A 21,450-nucleotide genomic window follows, 5' to 3' on the forward strand; every position below is an offset into this window, starting at 1 on the left:
AGTTAGGGACTTTAGATTGTACACCCCTTGAGGGTTAGGGACTGATGTGAATGTAAAATATATATGTAAAGCGTTGCATAAATTGTCGGCGCTATATAAGTACCTGAAATAAATAAATAAAAAAAAATATTTTTTTTTGTACATCAATAGTGCATTTATGAAATGTAAAAAAAAAAAAAAGTGAACCTATCCTTTTAAGAACAATTTTAAATGAATGGTTCAAAACTCCGCCTTAGATACACATTATAAAAATAAATAAAATTATATAGATAGATAATTGAAACTGGTACATCCAGGACTGTCATTCTGAACCTGGCTTGACTATGAAGTCAACAGTCGTGTGCAGCCAGTGGAATGTTCTAACACCTGTCATGGGACTTTTATGGGGGCTTCCGTTGCTGACCTTTGACCATGTTTTTTGCCTGGTTATCATAGTGATGTTTGGATTCACCTCTTACGGAGTTGCTGACCTGCAGCAAGCCTAGAGATAGGGACTCTTGATACTTTTCTGACACTCATTTACAGCAGGTCTGGGTTTGTGACTATAAAGGACTGAAGCCAGGTACAGACAGGCAACAAGCATTTTCAGAATGAGGCCAGCATTGGCAGCTCCCATGCTTCACCGATGATAGGTGGACTTTAATTGTAAGCTCTGAGTTTCAAATTCCCATACATCCCTTATGTTTCTTTTCCCTCATACTTGTATTCCTGGGTTCTCCTCAAAACATATACTCACCGGCCAGCAAATCCAGTGATCTGCTCAGGTGTCATACAGCAGGTCCATCTTGGTCCTCTTCAGCCAGGTGCCTCTCTGGTTGCAGGCAGCCAGTTCCAATGATGGACTGGGACTTGGCTGTAGCTGCTGATCAACGAATGTTTTGCAGCTCGTTTGTTGGACAAAAGTCGATGGTTAAATGGGGAGGGCCACACATATATTGAAACTTGGCGAGTCCTTGCTGAATTGGCCAAATTTTGATGCGCCGATGGCCAGCTTTATCCCTCTTCCCAGCCTCATGCCCCTCCCACCATCCAGAAAGGGAACAAAGCGCAAGCAAGGCATCAGTGGGTTTTTTTCCCTTTAAGGAACTGATTGCTGTATATATAAAATGATTTAAATAGGAGAAGGTCAAAATAATTGACAGTTGTGAATTTAGTATTGTCAGTTGTTTTTTTTTTTTTTTTTTTTTTTTAGAGAAGTAAAACTACCACCCAGTTTACAGCTCCTTGATTGAAACCTACAGAACTTGGGGTGTTGGTCAGTATTGGAACATGTTACTTCCTCTGACTTCTTGGAAAACTAACTATTGTACTTCTTGTTTCCCCTAGAAATGGAGAAGTATCTAGTGAGAATTTTTTTTTTCCAGTCACATTTTAAAGTTGACCAATGAGCAAATTAATGTTGCACAGTTTTGTAATTATGTTTGTAAAACGTTTAAAAGAAAAAAAAATAGGTTATAGAAATATTAAAATTCCTCAAGTAAAACTGTCTGTTTTTTTTTGTTTTTTTTATTCAAAAAAGTGTTACTTTGCTCTGTATGGTGAAGCTGATATTGTCTTTTTACCGCAACACACGCAAAATATGAATGGATCCTAAATATTGGACTCATTTTTGCTGTGCGGAGAGCGGCTAGAAAATGTTGGTAAAAAAAACAGACACAGTTTGTGTCTGGGTTTTTATTTTTTCAGTTTGAACACAAAAGCACAAAAGCGGGCGTTTAGAGAAGGAAGCAACTGGCACTAAATGGTGACAAACAAATTAAATTTTATAAAGTGCAGCGCTAACATTCAAAATCACACTAAAAGATTCCTCTATATACACCTGACTTCATGAAAATCAAATAAATAGGTGCATATAAAAAATAAATTGCGTAAATAAATTATATAAAAGCCAAAATTACATACAGTTCCAATTATGTCCAAACTGAGAGACACCCAAACAGCAATCTCTGTTAATAGTGCTCCATCAATGCAAAGAAACAAAAATGTGAAATCTTTGTTTCTCTGCACTGATGGGGCACTATTAACAGAGATTACTGTTTGGATGTCCCTTCGTTTGGACATTATTGGAACTGTCACACACAGTTGTTTTTCTTTATTGCACGTTCACTTCAGAATGGCGTTCACGTTTTTTTATGTCATTTTTTTTGTTTTCTTTTATATAATTAATGTACATTTTTATATGCACTTATTTATTTGATTTTCATGAATTCAGATGTATAGAGGAATCTTTTAGTGTGATTTTGAATATTAACAGTGCACTTTTTTTATTTATTTATATATTGAATTGGTTTCTCACCATTTATTGCCAGCTGCTTCCTTCTCTAAGCACTCGCCCTTGTGTTCAGTTTGTGTCTGATTTTTTTTTAACCAACATTTTCCAGCTGCTCTCTGCACAATAGTCCAATAATCAGGATCTATTCACATTTGCATGTTAATGCATGTATTTCTGTGTGTTGCGGTGCTTTGTGTTATAGACACTATCAGCTTTTCCATACAGGGCAAAGTAACACATTTTTTTTCAATTAAAAAGGAACTAAAAGGAATTTTAATATTTCTATAACTTTTTTTTTTTTACTTTTTACAAACCTAATTGGACTAAACTGTGCAAAAGTAACAATGGAGTTGATATACTAAAAAGAACATTGGTTGCCATTCTCTCTACTTTCTCCAGTTCCCCAAACTGATAAGAGGCATGGAGGAGATCAGCTACGAGGAAAGATTAGAGGAACTGAATTTTTTCTCTCTTGAGAAGAGGAGATTAAGGGCTGATGTGATCTCCATGTATAATACATAAGGGGGGATATGATCTCCATGTATAATACATAAGGGGGGATATGATCTCCATGTATAAATACATAAGGGGGGATATGATCTCCATGTATAATACATAAGGGGGGATATGATCTCCATGTATAATACATAAGGGGGGATATGATCTCCATGTATAATAAGGGGGGATATGATCTCCATGTATAATACATAAGGGGGGATATGATCTCCATGTATAATACATAAGGGGGATATGATCTCCTTGTATAAATACATCAGTGGTTCATATAGTGAACTCGGTGTAGTGTTGTTCATCCTGAGGTCATCACAGAGGACAAGGGGGCACTCTTTACGTCTGGAGGAAAAGAAGTGTAATCTCCAAATACGGAAAGGTTTCTTCACAGTAACCGCTGTGAAAACGTGGAACAGACTCCCTCAAGAGTCTGGCCAGTTCAGTGGATTGCTTTAAAAAAAGTCCTGGATTCTTTCCTAGATAAACAGAATATAACTGGATACTAACATTTATAGGTAAAGTTGATCCAGGGAATATCTGATTGCCTCTCAGGGGATCAGGAAGGAATTTTTTCCCCTGCAGGAGCAAATTGGATCATGCTTTTCTAGGTTTTTTGCCTTCCTCTGGATCAACTGTGGGCAGGGCGGACTAACCATTCGAGCACTCGGGCACTGCCCGAGGTCAGTAGGGGGCCCCATGAAATGCCCCAGGTACCTTTTTTTTTTTTTTTTTTTTTTTTTTTTTTTTTTTTTTTTTTTTTTTTTTTTTATTGGTTGAACTGGATGGACTTTTGTCTTTTTTCAGCCAGACTATGTAACTGGATTTATTCCCTCTTGAGAAGAGGAGATTAAGGGGGATATGATCAACATGTATAAATACATCAATAGTTCATATAATGAACTTGGTGTAGAGCTATTCCCCCTGAGGTCATCATAGAGGACAAGGGGACACTCTTTACATCTGGAGGAAAAGAGATTTAATCTCCAAATATGGAAAGGCTTCTTCACAGTGAGAATGTGGAATAGACTCCCTCAAGAGTTGGTTCTGGCCAGCTCAGTGGATTGCTTTAAAAAAGATTGGATTGGCCTGGATTCTTCCTTGGATAAGAGAAAATAACTGGTTACTAATATTTATAGGTAAAGTTGATCCAGGGAATATCCGATTGCCTCTCGGGGATCAGGAAGGAATTTTTTCCCCTGCAGGAGCAAATTGGATCATGCTTTGCTGGGCTTTTTGCCTTCCTCTGGATCAACTGTGGGTATAGGATTATAACTTTTTCTTTATATGATATGGACAGCACAATGGCTAAATGGTTAGCACTTCTGCCTGGCAGTACTAGGGTCATTGGTTTGAATCCCAAAAAGACTTTTTAGTCTTTTTTTCAGCCAGACTAACTATGTAACTAAAACTATAGAGTGCAAAATCTGCTGCAGCTCAGCATAGAAACCAATCAGCTTCCAGTTTTTGTCAAAGCTTAACTGAACAAGCTGAAGTTAGAATATGATTGGTTTCCAGGCAGAGCTGTACTAGATTTTGCATTCTTCAGTTTTTTAGTAAATCAGACCCAGTGTGTCTGCAAAGAACACCTCTGATCACCGAATACTCATTTTGTCAATGCATCCTCTCAGCTCCTTGCTTCTCCATGGCCAAATGTCATATTGGGTCTATCATCGACCCAAAGAGAGGTAATATCACTCCCCCAGTCATGCGACCATGCAAATTATTTACATCTGTGCATTCTGGGAATATATTTCCTATAATGGCCCCACACAGATACCCGTGCATTATGGTAAAACATTAATTTTAGAGGATGGTACCCAAATAGTCAAGTATGACTCCTCCCTCGGGGGTTATGCTCTGTCACCCGTCATACTCTATTGTCGGACATCTTGGTAACATGTTCTTAGGCACTGGAGGCTGTAGGGTACATTTTTGGGCTGCTTACAATTGGAGGAGAGCTCAGGTAGGACCCTGGCAGTGTGATAATGCTCAGGCAGGCAGTCAGATGACAACTCCAGGGAGCTGTGCAACTGCAAAAGGAGGTGGTGTTGCTGTGGTGTCACCTTCCTGGCCATGGCTTTAACATGTCCATCCCTTCCTCTTTTCAAGGCAAAATCCTCTACCCCACAATCCTACTCAAATTCCTCTTTTGGAGATCTAAATGAGAATGAAAAAAAAATGCTAGGACTCTGTTGGATGTCAAAAAACATAGCAGCTCACACGATACCATAATACATAGTATAATAAACATCACAAAACCATAGTGCAGTGCTAAGGCTGCTTTCACACTGAGGAGGCATTTTGGCGGTAAAAAAAAAAGCCTGAAAAGCTCACGAAAAACGCTTCCCTGTGAATGTGTATCTATGTATGTTTTCACACTGCGGAGTTGCGCTTACGGAGCGGTGTAAAAACTCCATCTTTGAGGCATGTTTGGGGAGTTTAAAAAAAAAAAAAAAAAAAAAACCTCATCCCATTGAAATCAATGGTATCCACCCCTAAAACACTCCGAAAACGCACCACACATGTGGGAAGTAAAAAGTCACATGGTCAGATTGGGGAGGGGACCTGTAAGGGACAGTGAAACTGCAGCAAAAGGTGGTCAGGTCCCCTTCCCTGTTTGGAAGAGCTTTGCTCTATGGCAAGGGTCTCCAAACTTTCTAAACAAAGGGCTAGTTTACTGTATTCAGAATTTAGGGTGGCCGGTCTGTGGCCATCGGGAGTTGAAATTGTCCTGGTGTCAGTGGGAGTAAACAATGCATCTTTGCTATTATAGCAGTACCCCATTGCTGGTGGCAGTGGGAGGAATGGTGCCCTATCATTGGTGTCAGTTTGAGTGCCTCATCATTGGTGTCAGTGGGAGGAATAATGCCACATTACTGGTGTCAAGGGGAGGAAGAGTGCCCTGTTGGTGTCAGTGGGAAAAATGGTGCCCCATTGCTGGTGTCAGTGGGAGGTATAGTGCTCTATCATTGGTGTCATGGGAGGAATAGTGCCCTGTTGTTGGTGTCAATTGGCCCCATTGCTGATGTCAGTAGCAGGAATTATGCCCCAATGTTGGTGTCAGTTGGAGGAATAGTGTCTTGTAGCAGTGGGAGGAAAAGTGCCTCATGAGCTTGATAAAGGCAAAAAAAAGGCCAGCAGTTTGGAGACCATTGCTCTATGGAAAGGTTATGTAAATTTCAGGACTGGATAGACAAATACAAATCCTTGGGCAAGTAAAACGGCTCTCATATATGTATTTTAGTTGTTTGTGTGGCATTCAGATTTAACTTTACAGCCCTCCTGCTTTCTCCTGTGTGTGTTTTTTATACATTGTGTATTTTTCTGTGTTTCCCCCACCCTTCTTCATTCATGCTTATGTACAGTTTAACATTCAAATTGTAACGCTTGTCTGGAATGTGAAAATTGTCAAAACTGTAACAATTGAATTCTTTTATTGAGGGACAAAGGAAAACAATGGATCCCTTTCAGAGGGAATTATCTATTAAAGTGTAAAAATCAGTAAAATCAGTCTGCACATGAAGTAAAGCATGCTTGTTATACTCACTGTGGAATCTAAGGGGTTAATCCTCTGCATCGTGTAAAAATGCTTTTTGATCCAGTGTTCTCTAATCCTCCCCTTCTTCTACTGTGCCCCTCATATCTCCCGATGAGACCTATATCGTGGAGACATCTCTGCACATGCTCAGTTTGGTGTGTATTGCTAGAGAGGTTTCTCTTTTTTTTGGGCGGGGGGGGAATAGTGCTTGCGATTAGCACAGGGCCAATCCGCACTGTGCAGACAGAGCGTCGGGTATTGCTAAAGAGGTTTCCATGTTCTGTGGGAGACCAGATAGAGTGAATGCAGGGTCCGGGGAGACCAAATATAGTAAATGCAGGGCCCGGGGAGACCAGATATAGTAAATGCAGGGTCCGGGAGACCAGATATAGTGACTGCAGGGTCCGGGGAGACCAGATATAGTGACTGCAGGGTCCGGGGAGACCGGATATGGTGACTGCAGGGTCCGGGGAGACCGGATATGGTGACTGCAGGGTCCGGGGAGACCGGATATGGTGACTGCAGGGTCCGGGGAGACCAGATATAGTGAATGCAGGGTCCGGGGAGACCGGATATGGTGACTGCAGGGTCCGGGGAGACCGGATATGGTGACTGCAGGGTCCGGGGAGACCGGATATGGTGACTGCAGGGTCCGGGGAGACCGGATATGGTGACTGCAGGGTCCGGGGAGACCGGATATGGTGACTGCAGGGTCCGGGGAGACCGGATATGGTGACTGCAGGGTCCGGGGAGACCGGATATGGTGACTGCAGGGTCCGGGGAGACCGGATATGGTGACTGCAGGGTCCGGGGAGACCGGATATGGTGACTGCAGGGTCCGGGGAGACCGGATATGGTGACTGCAGGGTCCGGGGAGACCGGATATGGTGACTGCAGGGTCCGGGGAGACCGGATATGGTGACTGCAGGGTCCGGGGAGACCGGATATGGTGACTGCAGGGTCCGGGGAGACCGGATATGGTGACTGCAGGGTCCGGGGAGACCGGATATGGTGACTGCAGGGTCCGGGGAGACCGGATATGGTGACTGCAGGGTCCGGGGTTTAGTAACACGTTAATATAAATTCTGTTTATATTTTACTCATAGGTTTTAATTTTATTTTACAGTTTCATGGCTGGTGTCATTCACCCCTGGCGCATGAACTCGTTTGAACGCCTGCTGTGGCGCGCTTGTCGAGGATACCTTATTGTCAACTTTGTGGAGATGTCTGAGCCAATGGAGGACCTAGTGACGGTAATAAAGCAATAAGTGACCTCATTTCCACTACGCTTCCTTCAAATTGGCGTTTGGGAGGGATTGGCCTGTTAGAGAAGAGACTTCATGCATGCATATTGCTCTTCTAGAAATCTTTAAATTGTACCTTTCATTAAAAGAGATGTTTGGCCAAAGATATTTTGGCCATACTTCTCTTGTGGGTCACTGGAGTGCGTTTTACTTTTGCTGTCCTGTGACCCAGAGTCAGCTTATAGTCGGGTGTATTGACCACAAGGCAAACAAGTCATTTGCCTAGGGCAGCATTTTTGCAGGAGGGAGGCTGAAGAAGGGGACCAGGTGGGATCTGTGAGTGGCTGCGGGCTGCTTGATCGTGTATGCAAAGCCCAACTATTGTTCCCGGGGATGTTTTGGAGCTGTGAAGGTGAGTGTCTCTCTCGCTGGGTAGGGAGGCCTTGTGGTAGCAGGTGCATGGGGAAGGCTGTCTCAGCTGGGTCAAGGAATGTTTGGTGTGGTCGGTGTCAGGCTTCCCTGTGGGGTGGGGGGCGATTTTTTTTTTTTTAAGGATAGCACAGTGGTGGGCAACCTTTTTTTTCAACTGAGCCAAATCTCGACAAAACCACGATTGAAATTTATTTTGAGAGCCACATTTTTAAAACTGAAAATACATCCCCCATATAGTAATTCATCCCCCATATAGTAATTCATCCCATATAGTAATTCATCCCCATAGTAATTCATCCCCCATATAGTAATTCATCCCCCCTATAGTAATTCATTCCCCATATTGTGTCAATTCACTTACCTTTGCTCCGCGCGTTCCTCTCGCCGTGTTCCCGCGCCGTTCCGGTCTTCAGGGCGGACTGTGAGAGGAGAGGAGTTCGTCACGCTGCCCCGCCTACATCCTGACAGCCAATGTTTGCCACGCTCCGCGGGCTGGATTAAAAGGTCCGCCGGGCCGTATACGGCCCGCGGGCCGTAGTTTGCCCATTGCTGGGCTAGCTGCAGAGTCCTGACTTTTGGGGCGGCCGCCCGAGAGGAGGGAGGGGAGCGGGCGCCCGGCACACAGAAGAGCCGCATTAAAATGTGTAAAGAGCCGCATGTGGCTCACGAGCCGCGGCTTGCCGACCACTGGGATAGCACAATACCTAAATACACCACTGCTTATAGTGGGATATAACCCACAGTCAGCTGACATAGCAGTGTCACTCCAGGCTCTGGAAGGATCCTGACAATATTGTTGGGATCCACCCAGCTGCTTGACAACGCATGGCTGAGAGAAGGAGCCAGCTGCACCTGCCCCTTTCCAGCCTGGCTACTGATCATCACTGCTGTCCGCTCTGAGCAGACTGAAAACTTGGCAGCCATATGCGCCTGCCCCTTTCTAGCCTGGTGACTGATGGCAACTGCTCTATGCTCTGAGCCGACTTAAAACTTTGCAACCAGCGGCCATATAATTGCTCCGTTCTCTTAGACCCGACATAGGACAGCTGCGTTTAGCAGGGGCTGGATGAATTTTAAACCATGTATGGGCAACGAGGTTGTACAAAAGTCGATCTACTGATTGACTTCTGTACAGCTGCTCTGTCAGATTTTCCCCACTCAATCAGTGCTGCTGACTATACCTGATCAGTGTGTTCTGATGGTGTGGAAGTCTCCCCACTGTGAGAATACAATAGCTTAGCAGGGAGGATTTCCCCATCGCGCGCGTGTGTGTGTGTGTGCGTGCGCGTGTGCGTGCGCGCGTGTGCGTGTGTGTGCGTGTGTGTGTGCGTGTGTGTGTGCGTGTGTGTGTGCGTGTGTGTGTGCGTGTGTGTGTGCGTGTGTGTGCGCGTGTGTGTGTGCGTGTGTGTGCGCGTGTGTGTGCGCGTGTGCGTGTGTGTGCGTGTGTGTGTGCGTGTGTGTAAATCTAGTCCATTTTTTTTCTATTTTAATCTAGTGGTTGAGAAAAACAAAAAAAATATATACTTTTTTTTAGGCTTATTGCGGTGTGCTGGCAGAACTGACCTGGCTTAAAGTGTTACTGAACCCACAACAGTAAAATCAGTCTGTATATGCAGTAAAGCATGTTTGTTATACTCCCTGTGGAACCTAAGGGGTTAATTATCTGAATTGTGTGAAAAGGATGTTCGATCCTTTCTTCTCTGCCCCCCCTCTTGTTCAAATGTCCAACTGATACAGACTGAATCCATAGTCACATGCACATGCTCAGTTTGGTGTGTATAGCTAGAGAGGTTTTTTGTTTTTTTTGTTCTTGGGAGATATGTGATCATATCAGGGCCAATCAGCACTGTCCAGGCAGAGGGTCAGGACTTTCATATCTTCCTAGAGCAGAAAGAAAACTCCTCCTACAAGCTTTAACCAGTGCCCTGCTGCACACTCGATGTTTTTACAGCAGCTGTTTTTGGCTTTTGACATTTTTTTTTTTCTACAGCCAGTAAACTCCCCATGCACACATAGACTGTAATATATTGAATAACTCAAGCACTAACTATGGTGAAATAAAAACAAAAAATTACAATTAAATGCTGTGCCGCTAATCTACACAACCCATGTCTCAGTGGGCCAAATTATACAATCATAATGTGAAGTGAAAAAATGCTGCACTACACAAAACAATGGTAAAAACTGGTATATAACCAAAGTGAAGAAATAAATATATATTAGAAGAAAAAATAGAAAAAGTATTATTGAAATGTAAAAAAAAAAAAATATATATATATATATATATATATATATATATATATATATATATATATATACACACAAACCACATACAAATTAAGAATATTTTAAGTGTGAATCAAATAAAAGTCAATCAAAAAATCAAGTTCAATCAATAGTGTTCATTCAGTGAACTCTCCTTTTGGATAACGAAAAATATGTGCATCTGTCATCAATTCCCGTGCACAGACATCCTCCACCATATATCTGCTTACCTCACGCAGTGTGACTCACATTATACAATGTTATGGTCTAATTGTTCTTTTGGTCCCATGTGGACTCAGAAGATCAGCTTGCTGAATGAAGACTCCAAAGTAATCTCCCTCCTGATAAGCGTCTTTGTATCAGCTGTATTCCTCATTAAAAAGAACTCCACATAGTGCTTTATCCTTTTAAACTTGTATTCATCAATTAAAACATATGAAATACACTCACGTTCCGGAGGTGTATTTTGCACCAGGTATGATGAAGATCCAATGATGTACTGATTAAACACAAGATGGCAGTATCATCTCAGCAGCAGAGTCCTGTACATGCTCAAAACAGACACCATCCGTAATGCAAGGCAAAGCACGGGCCCACTTAATGAATGCTATTGCCTGCTGTAATGCCATTTCAAGAGTCGTTTGTAGAGTACTAAAAGCCACTATCCCGATGAATGACAACATCGTGATGTCATCCGTACACTCCTCCCCAACGCGTTTTGTCACTAGGCACGTGACTTTATCAAGGGGATACGATTGGACCGTCCGACAATCAATCAATGTATATAGTAAACCGGCACCATTTTGTTGTGGACCGGCCTAGCACATGGTGGAAAAGCCGATCGGCACCATTTTAATGAAGACCAAACAAGGAAAAAAGAACAAATGCCGTTCATTAATAAATAACATGGGATCTGTATTGCATGAGTTGTGGAAACGTCACCCATTCACCATCCACAGCCCTCAGTACAATTCATATGGGACTCTCATTAACCCCTTTGCGCCGGCCGCACACAAATGTGCGGCCGCCCGGCGTCTGGGCCTAGATGCCGAGCGGCCGCACATTTGCGTCCATGTAACTAAATACATATGTGCCGAGAGCGCGCGCTCCCAGCGCACAGGTGTGGTACTCGCGGAAAGGTCCCGGTCCGCTCTTTCGAACGGGACCTTTCCCGATCATGTGACGCGTCACGGCGGTCACATGATTCCTAAACCACGCCCCAACCGCCCCGCCTCCCGGCGTCTGAATCTCTTAAAGGGCCGGGAGGCGTCGGCGGGAAGGGGTTAAACAAGCTGCAAAGCCACCCACTAACAATAATATAAAAATAATAAAACGAAAAAGAACATTATCATAAAATTATTTTAAAATATTGTAAATAAAAAAATATATAATAATTATACAAATTAAAATTATAATATAATTAAAAATACAAAATATAAATATTATATGTATAACTTTGATATGTATAAAATAAATATAAACCTAATTAAAAATCACTCATAAAGCAGTTAAGATCAAATTCCCTATTTATCCCCTTGGGAAACAAAGTTTGAAGCTCATGGATCCAATAGGACTCCCTTTTACTAAGCTTTGCCTTGCAATATATTATGGATGGTGTCTGTTTTGAGGTATACAGGACTCTGAGATGATACTGCCATCTTGTGTTTTAATCAGTACATCACTGGATGTTCATCTTACCTGGTGCAAAATACACCTCCGGAACGTGAGTGTATTTCTTATGTTTTAATTGATGAATAAAAATTTAAAAGGATAAAGCACTATGTGGAGTTCTTTTTAATGAGGAATATGGCTGATACAAAAGCACTTATCAGGAGGGAGATTACTTTGGAGTCTTCATTCAGCAAGCTGATCTTCTGAGTCCATATGGGACCAAAAGTGCAGTTAGACCGTAACATTGCATAATGTGAGGTCACACTGCGTGAGGTGAGCAGATATATGGTGGAGGATGTCTTTGCATGGGAATTGATGACAGATGCACATATTTTTCGTTTTCCAAAGGAGGGTTCACTGAATGAACACTTCATTGATTGAACTTGATTTTTTGATTGCCTTTTATTTGATTCATACTTAAAATATGCTTAATTTTTATTTTTTGTGTGGTTTTTGCCGCATTTTGCTGCATTTTTCAGTATTAGAGCATTTTTACAGCTAAAAAACTCCTCTAGAAACCCACTAGTTCTGGATTTTTTCCAGCCAAAAAACGTCCCAGCCAAAAAAACGTTGATTACAGTCTGTATGCATGGACACATAGGATAACATGCTGGGGGGTTTACTAGCTGTAGAAAAAAACATCAAAAGCCAAACATAGCCTTTGTAAAAATGTCCCGTGTGCATGAGGACTTACTGCTGATGAGAAAAGATATTTAGCAGTTTATATTTACTAAAATCATTGCATTTCCATGTTGTGTGTACTGTGGGAGACCAGATCTAGGGAATGCCGGGTCCGGGGAGACCGGATCTAGGGAATGCCGGGTCCGGGGAGACCGGATCTAGGGAATGCCGGGTCCGGGGAGACCGGATCTAGGGAATGCCGGGTCCGGGGAGACCGGATCTAGGGAATGCAGTAGCACATTAAATTTAAACAGGCAACATAAGTTACACTAAACACATCACAACAAACCTCAAAAGCGTGAATCCAACATTCTACATAACTGACTGTTCATAAGTTTGCTTCATTGATTTTTTTTTTTTTTTTTAATAAACTACATTTTTTTTGTCACAGGGTGAGAGCGTCACACAGATTATATTCCTGATCTCATACTGGGGTGAGAGAATTGGAGAGAAGATCAAAAAGATTGCAAATTGGTGAGTGTTAAAGCACTTTGGTTTTGATTTTAAAATGAGATGATGAATTGACTAAACAGTACAAATTAGTGATCTGCTTTCAGATGAACTAAAATGCAAACTCTGTACCCTAAAGCAGTATTATCCCAAAAGCAAACACGTGTTGTATTGCAGCTTAGATATGATAGCTGCATTAGTTTTTTTTTTTTTGTTTTTTTTTTTTTTTTCTTTTTTTTGAGGCTTTCTTTCCTTTTATTTTCATCTGGTGATCTGGCCAGTAAGTTTGTAGTTTTTTAAACAGAACAAGTTATGCTGCACATGTAGCAGTTTAGAGTATTGAGGCAAACCATGTACCACTGACAGGGGTGCTTACATTGATCAGCTTGTATTTATGTAAAATCTAAAAGAGAAAACAACTGTTGCTGTAACTGGTTGTGTAACTGCAGTGTGAGCTAAAGTTTGGCTGCAATTTGTTAGTGTATCTAAATCTGTTAGTACATCTAAAACTCCCCTCCACCAACTTGCGGTTGGGAAGAGGAGAAAGGACAGTGCTCCGACTGGCTGTGTAATCCTGTGTATGAGGGAGGGCCTCGGCCGTCACGCCAGCTACTCCCCCAGATGCGTGTCGTCCCACCACCCGGGGGGCTTGATCACAGAAGCCCCCCACCTAGATTGACAAAGGTGTCCCCTGTGCTCCTTTATGCAGGGGCACTGTAATACTGGCTAGATCACCAGGTGAAGAGAGGAGAAAAAGCCTACAAAATAACTAATTCAGCCACCACATCTAATGATTGGTGAGCTGCAATATATTACACTTTTTTGTTTTTGGGTTTAAAGCGGAAACAAACCCATCGATTCAACCGTTTCAAAAAACAGTTATATTCCTGTCAGGCCAGGAATGCTAACTGTCACATTTGCTTGTGTTCTCAACCAAACTGTCAAACCATCAAATGTCATAACTGATCACATGTTCAGCACCATGACAGTTGCAAATCAAACCGAGGCCAAGATGGCAACTTTCTGGGCTGAAAAGAATAGGAAAGTGTAGTTCCACTTTAATGAAGCTGATCATACCCAGTAGGCCCCATTCGTACCTGAGTGATTTGTAGCTTGACGCTTCAAAACGCTTGAGGAAAAAAGTCAATTCCCAAAGGATCACATCTGTACTCCAAATTTGCCTGAAGCTCAATCACATTCTGAAGCTTTTTGGTTGCTCAGGTCGGGCAGATTTGCACGTTTTTTGAGCATTTTTAATTCCATAGGAATTAATTGAAACATGCGATAGATGTGTTTTTGTCACGCATTTTCAGAGTGTTTTTCTGCTCAAATGAAAAAATGTAGGAAAAATATAAATATAATGAATAAATAAATGCAAAATAAATACACAAAAAAAAGATCATAAATAAATGAATAATATGTAATAATTAAATAATAAACCCTTAAGCTTAACCCCCCTAACCCTAAAAAAATTATAATAAATTCCCTAACAAAAATTAAATACATAATACATTTTTTATTTATTTAAAAAAAAAACTTCGGTTTGGGGGGGTTGAGGTTAGGGGGTTATTTATTATTACATATTTGTTTTATTCATTTTGTGTATTTTATTTGACATTTATTATTAATAATAGTAACACCCTAACAAAAAAAAAATAGGACAATGCATAAAATAACAAACCCTAGAGAGATATCATATTACCTCGGTACAAATCATTAGTAATACCTCATCTGGAATATGCAGTTCAGTTTTGGGCACCAATTCACAAAAAGAACATTGGGGAACTGGAGTGCAGAGAAGGTCAACTAAACTGACAAGAGGCATGGAGGAGATCAGCTATGAGGAAAGATTAGAGGAACTGAATTTATTCTCTCTTGAGAAGAGGAGATTAGGGTGCATATGATCTCCATGTATAATACCTAAGGGGGGATATGATCTCCATGTATTATACATAAGGGGGGATATGATCTCCATGTATTATACATAAGGGGGGATATGATCTCCATGTATTATACATAAGGGGGGATATGATCTCCATGTATTATACATAAAGGGGATATGATCTCCATGTATAATACATAAGGGGGGATATGATCTCTATGTATAATACATAAGGGGGGATATGATCTCCATGTATAATACATAAGGGGGGATATGATCTCCATGTATAATACATAAGGGGGGATATGATCTCCATGTATAATACATAAGGGGGATATGATCTCCATGTATAATACATAAGAGGGATATGGTCACCATGTATAATACATAAGGGGGGATATGATCACCATGTATAATACATAAGGGGGGATATGATCTCCATGTATAATACATAAGGGGGGATATGATCTCCATGTATAATACATAAGGGGGGATATGATCTCCATGTATAATACATAAGGGGGGATATGATCTCCATGTATAATACATAAGGGGGGATATGATCACCATGTATAATACATAAGGGGGGATATGATCTCCATGTATAATACATAAGGGGGGATATGATCACCATGTATAATACATAAGGGGGGATATGATCACCATGTATAATACATAAGGGGGGATATGATCTCCATGTATAATACATAAGGGGGGATATGTTCTCCATGTATAATACATAAGGGGAGATATGATCTCCATGTATAATACATAAGGGGGGATATGTTCTCCATGTATAATACATAAGGGGGGATATGATCACCATGTAGAGTACATCAGTGGTTCATATAGTGAATTCGGTGTAGAGCTATTCACCCTGAGGTCAACACAGAGGACAAAGAAATTTAATCTGCAAACACGGAAAGGTTTCTTCACAGTAAGAGCTGTGAAAATGTGGAATAGACTCCCTCAAGAGTTGGTTCTGGCCAGCTCAGTGGATTGCTTCAAAAAAGGCCTGGATTATTTCTTAGATACACATAATATAGCTGGATACTAACATTTATAGGTAATGTTGATCCAGGGAATATCCTATTGCCTCTCGGGGAATCAGGAAGGAATTTTTTCCCCTGCAGGTGCAAATTGGATCATGCTTTGCTGTGGTTTTTTTTGCCTTCCTCTAGATCAACTGTGGGTATAGGATTATAAATTTTTGTTTTTTCTATGTTTAAACTGGATGGACTTTTGTCTTTTTTTTCAGCTGGACTAACTATGTAACCCTAATACCTAACCCAATCCCTAACCCCAACCCTTAATCCTAACCCTAACTTTTCTTTAACTTTAACCCCCTGCCCTAATAAAAAAAAAAAAGTGAATAATAAATTAAAAATAAAATTACAAAATCTAGCAAAAAATGTTGTAACATATATTATTTTTCTCTATTGGCTAATAAAAAAAAAAAAAACACCAAAGCTCAAACGCTTAAATAAACCACTGCATGAGAACACATGAAAAAATGCATGAAAACCGCTCAAAAACGCTATGCTCAAGTGTGAATCCAACCTTAGGGCCAATTCACACCATGTGTTGATCTGCGTTTTAGCACAGCTGTAAAACAGAACAGCAGAAGGACATCTGAAAAACATTAATTTCCAATGTGTCCCATTCACACTATAAGCTGCGCATGCATGTCAACAGATGTCAAAATGTATGTCAACGGACGCCAATACGCGTTAAAACGTCACTAAAATGGATGGAGATGTATATGCATTTTCCATACATTTTAGCGCAAGTCAGTGTGAATTGGCCCTTGCATTGCAATATTGGAGGTGAGATTTTTTTTTCCTGAATGTGACTTAACATGCTCTCAGTTTGGGAGGAGTGTCCAAATACAACTGAAAATGCCATAAAACACCCCCCAGCATCCCCTGCGAACACACGCACTTTTGAAGTCATGGTTGTGTTATGTTTCAGACATAGATTGAAGTGATTTCTGAACAAACTATTTATCTCTCTCATTCTATAATTTTACTCCTTGCAGTTTCCACTGTCACATTTATCCATATGCTGATGATGAGACCGCCAGACTAGAAAAGCTGAAAGATCTCCTAATTCAGATCCAAGACATGCAAAAGGTGACCTATCCATCTTGTAAGGAATTGCTTTCTTCTCTCTATTCTCTCTAGTTTGCCTCAGACTGGACGCGAGTGCCGTTCGGCTGACAACTTTCTGACTGGCTCCTTCAACAAAAGTCAGCTGACAAATCACTCTTGTGGATCTAGGGTCACCGACTAGTCGGATTTTGACCAATTAGCCAAAATTTGAGCAGTGTGTGATCATCATAAAGCCAAACTCCAGGAGCAAAAAAAAATGTTGCCATGCAGTGGGGCTGTGCCCACTATCATGGGTTAACTGCTTGTTTTGTCCAGGGGGGACCAGAAAGCTTTATACTCACCTGATCCTCCGATCCAGGGATAAACAGTGCTCCGGCTCCATCCAGCAGTGGACTCTTCCTGATGTCCTCGTGTCCAAACGGTCTATGGGCGTGATGACATCAGGGACAGTCCATGCGCAAGGCCGCTAGATGGCGGGGGGCAGGAAACGCAGAGATCAGTCTTGTGCTGGGAGGATTAGGCAAGTATTTCTCCCTTCTCCAGTCACCTAGGCAAGAACAAGTATCTCCTGTGTGAGCTGTCCCCACACTACAAGAGAACTTTTTTTGCTTGGAGTTGGGCTTTAAGTCTCAAGATCTGTATTCCTTTATGGTTTTGTAACCTTTTAAAATATGGAGCCAGTTTGTACTCCTCTACACTGACTTATATGATGGCGCTCTCTTCTATACTGAAAAAATAGAGAGAGAAGATGCAAGTTCTCCCCATACTTATCGAGGGAATGCTGTCACCTTGCCTGTGAAAAGCAAAGTGCCAGTTTCCTTATAAATGGCCCCTATGACCCCCTTATACTCTCCTTCTCAGCGCTCTTATTGATGCTTCTTCCTCTGTCATAGCCGGTGATACTACTGGGCACTTCTAAGTATGGAGAAGCGTGCCTTTCTGGTCACCTGACCAAAGACGTGACATCACTGCACCCCCAGGTTGCTGGCACTATTGGCTGTGACCTAGGAAAGGGCAGCAAGACAGTTTAGGCAAGGTGGGCATGGAGGGGGGGGGTTCTGTTTCAGAGACAATGTCGGCTTTGTCTGCTTGGGAAAGAAAGGTGGCAGTATCTATTTTAACATGGAATTGAGTATTAGTCTTTATGACCCAAATTTTCCTTGTCAAAACCACTTTCTATCATGGTATTATTTAAAAATCAATGGTGAATGATGTGTGTATATGTAGGTATGTGTGTACGTATACAGTGAAGGAAATAAGTATTTGATCCCCTGCTGATTTTGAATGTTTGCCCACTCACAAAGAAATGATCAGTCTAACAATCGAATGGTAGGTGTATTGTAATACTGAGAGACAGAATAGCAACAAAACAATCAAAAGAGATGCATGTCTAACAAATGATGCACTGATTTGCATGTTCATGAGGGAAATAAGTATTTGATCCCTATCATTCAGCAGGATTTTTGGCTACCAGGTGTCTTTCATACAGGTAACAAGCTGAGATTAGAAGCAGTCTCTTAAAGGGAGTGCTGCTAATCTCATTTTATTACCTGTGTAAAAGACACCTGTCCACAGGAGCAATCAAACAATCGGATTCCAAACCAAACTCTCCACCATGGCAAAGACCAAAGAGCTGTCCAAGGATGTCAGGGACAAGATTGTAGACCTACACAAGGCTGGACTTGGCTACCAAACTATCGCCAAGCAGCTTGGTGAGAAGGTGACAACAGTTGGTGCAATCATTCGCAAATGAAAGAAACGCAAAACAACAATCTGCTTTGGGGGTGTTTTTCTGCTAAGGGGACAGGACAACTGCACCGCATCAAAGGAACGATGGACAGGGCAATGTACCATCAAATCTTGGGTGAGAACCTTCTTCCCTCAGCCAGGGCATTGAAAATGGTTCGTGGATGGGTGTTCCAGCATGACAATGACCCAAAACACACGGCCAAGCCAACAAAGGAGTGGCTCAAGAAGAAGAGCATTAAGGTACTGAAGTGGCCTAGCCAGTCGCCAGACCTTAATCCCATTGAAAATCTGTGGAGGGAGCTGAAAGTTCGAGTTGCCAAACGTCAGCCACCAAACCTTAATGACTTGGAGAGGATCTGCCAAAAGGAGTGGGCCAAAATCCCTCCTGAGATGTGTGCAAACCTGGTGGCCAACTACAGGAAACGTCTGACCTCTGTGATTGCCAACAAGGGAATTGCCATCAAGTACTAAGTCACGTTTTGTGAAGGGTATCAAATACTTATTTCCCTCATGAACATGCAAATCAGTGCATCATTTGTTAGACATGCATTTCTTTTGAATTTTTTGTTGCTGTTTTGTCTCTCAGTGCTACAATACAACTACCATTCGATTTTTAGACTCATCATTTCTTTGTGAGTGGGCAAACAGTCAAAATCAGCAGGGTGTGTATGTGTTGTATAGTTCTGATGGAGCAAGGATTACCATGACACTTCCAAAATACCATTGAAACTTTCATAGCTGAGCCAAAAAAAAAAAAAAAAACACGAGAGCCCTTACGGTGACTCCTTTGTAGTATCTAGTCCAGGGGTCCTCAAACTTTTTAAACAGGGGGCCAGTTCACTGTCCCTCAGACCGTTGGAGGGCCGGACTATATATATATATATATATATATAAGCCCATCAATGCAGCCTCACCAGTGCCCATCAATGCAGCCTCACCAGTGCCCATCAATGCAGCCTCACCAGTGCCCATCAATGCAGCCTCACCAGTGCCCATCAATGCAGCCTCACCAGTGCCCATCAATGCAGCCTCACCAGTGCCCATCAATGCAGCCTCACCAGTGCCCATCAATGCAGCCTCACCAGTGCCCATCAATGCAGTATGATCAGTGTTCATTAATGCAGCCTCACCAGTGTCCATCAATGCAGTCTGATCAGTGTCCTTCTCCTTGGCTGTCTGTCACTGCCCAGCACGGGAGAACTGCAGGCAGCCCCTCCAGAGATCAGACACCACCCCTCTATCATTTCTCGCCGCGCCGGCCGGATCTACATCCCCAGCACACAGGAATATCACTGGGGGTGGAGCCGAGGCGGAGCCAAGGGGCAGGTGAGGGAGGGAGAGGCAGAGCCAATCAAGCGTGGCGATGCTGGTGGAATGAAAGTGAAAGTACGCAGGGGATGCCGCCGTGAAAGTACGCAGGGGGATGACAAATATTACAAAACACCCGGCGGGCCGGATAAATGTCCTCGGCGGGCCGTAGTTTGAGGACCCCTGATCTAGTCTTTCACAATGCTAAAAGTGCTCTGTAATTTGTATGTATTTTGTACCCTATAGGTGATGCAACAAACGGAAGGTTTCCTAAATCAGGTTCTCAGTCAGGTTGCAGAAAAGTTATACTTCTGGAGAGTCAGTGTGAGGAAGATGAAGCACATCTACCAGATTTTGAACATGTGCAGCGCGCGGGAGCGATGCCTTATCGGAGAGGTCTGGTGTCCTGTCGGCGATCTGCCTCTACTGCAGGCGGCGCTTGTCCGAGCTTCGGTGAGATACTTTGGAAATACACTAGTAATGATATAAAATGTTATTTTCTGTACAGAGGAAAGTGGGAAAATATTACTGGAGTTGTAGGGTCATCCCACTGGTATTGAGATGTTTTAGACCTTTCATTTTATTTTTGATTGGTTGTCACAGTGGTCATATGATCGGGAGCCAGGCACTAATCAGAACAAACTGAGAGTTGTCTTTGGCTGTGAGCATACTCAGCACAGTAACCTTTGCTCCCCCTCTCCCCCATAGAAGCGTATGTGTAGCATATGGGTGTTAAAGCCCACCCTCTATGCCGCCACACATGTGCATTAAGTGGTAAGCACGAGGTTGAAGCTGAATTTGGTTGAAATAACTTGCCTTTATCCAAGTGTGCCCTACATCCTGCTGGCCATACACTAGTAGAATTTCATTTATTTTTAAACACTTCTTGTCCACCATCTATGTACAGCTCTGATGCAAGCTAATGTTCCTGCACGGCTCATAGAGCGTCTACCCCAGAGCCCGGTGATCGGTGTGTCGCCCGGACACAGCGGATCACCTTACCACTGTGTTCGGGTGATCACATGATGTTATGCCCTGTGACTGCTGTGACCAATGAAACTGAAAGTAAAGTGTGAGAGCAGAGAGAAGCGATCCTGCAGTGTGTGAGTGTACAGCGATCTGTCAGGCTGCTTGTACACTCACACACTGCAGTGCCAGTCAGTCATAGTGCCCCAGTGTCCCTGATCACTGCCCCACAATATCAATAATAAATAATGCAGGGAGGCACTGTCACCTGTCCCAGTGTGCACAAAACACCCCCATACACGTGCGTGTCCTGATCACCGCCATACCCCAAACCATCACCCGGATCACTGCCATACCCCATACCAGCGTTC

At 42.4% G+C, this 21,450-nt stretch overlaps 1 protein-coding gene across 2 annotated transcripts in view; it reads left to right on the top strand.

Moving 5' to 3' along the window:
* Positions 1-21,450, top strand: part of TCIRG1 (T cell immune regulator 1, ATPase H+ transporting V0 subunit a3) — a 66,349-nt gene that overhangs the window by 16,148 nt on the left and 28,751 nt on the right. For both annotated transcript variants that reach the window (XR_016313627.1, XM_089683710.1), the window contains exons 6-9: positions 7,447-7,573; positions 13,005-13,087; positions 16,984-17,077; positions 20,360-20,566. Coding sequence is in view for 1 of the 2 variants with exons in the window: in XM_089683710.1 (XP_089539836.1) it covers positions 7,447-7,573; positions 13,005-13,087; positions 16,984-17,077; positions 20,360-20,566 (511 nt within the window). In the remaining variant the exon portion in view is untranslated. The remainder of the gene's footprint in view (positions 1-7,446; positions 7,574-13,004; positions 13,088-16,983; positions 17,078-20,359; positions 20,567-21,450) is intronic.

This window comes from Staurois parvus, unplaced genomic scaffold (assembly GCF_062004578.1).
Source record: "Staurois parvus isolate SC_StPar_1 unplaced genomic scaffold, SC_StPar_1.0 ptg000320l, whole genome shotgun sequence".
Taxonomy (NCBI): Eukaryota; Metazoa; Chordata; class Amphibia; order Anura; family Ranidae; genus Staurois; species Staurois parvus.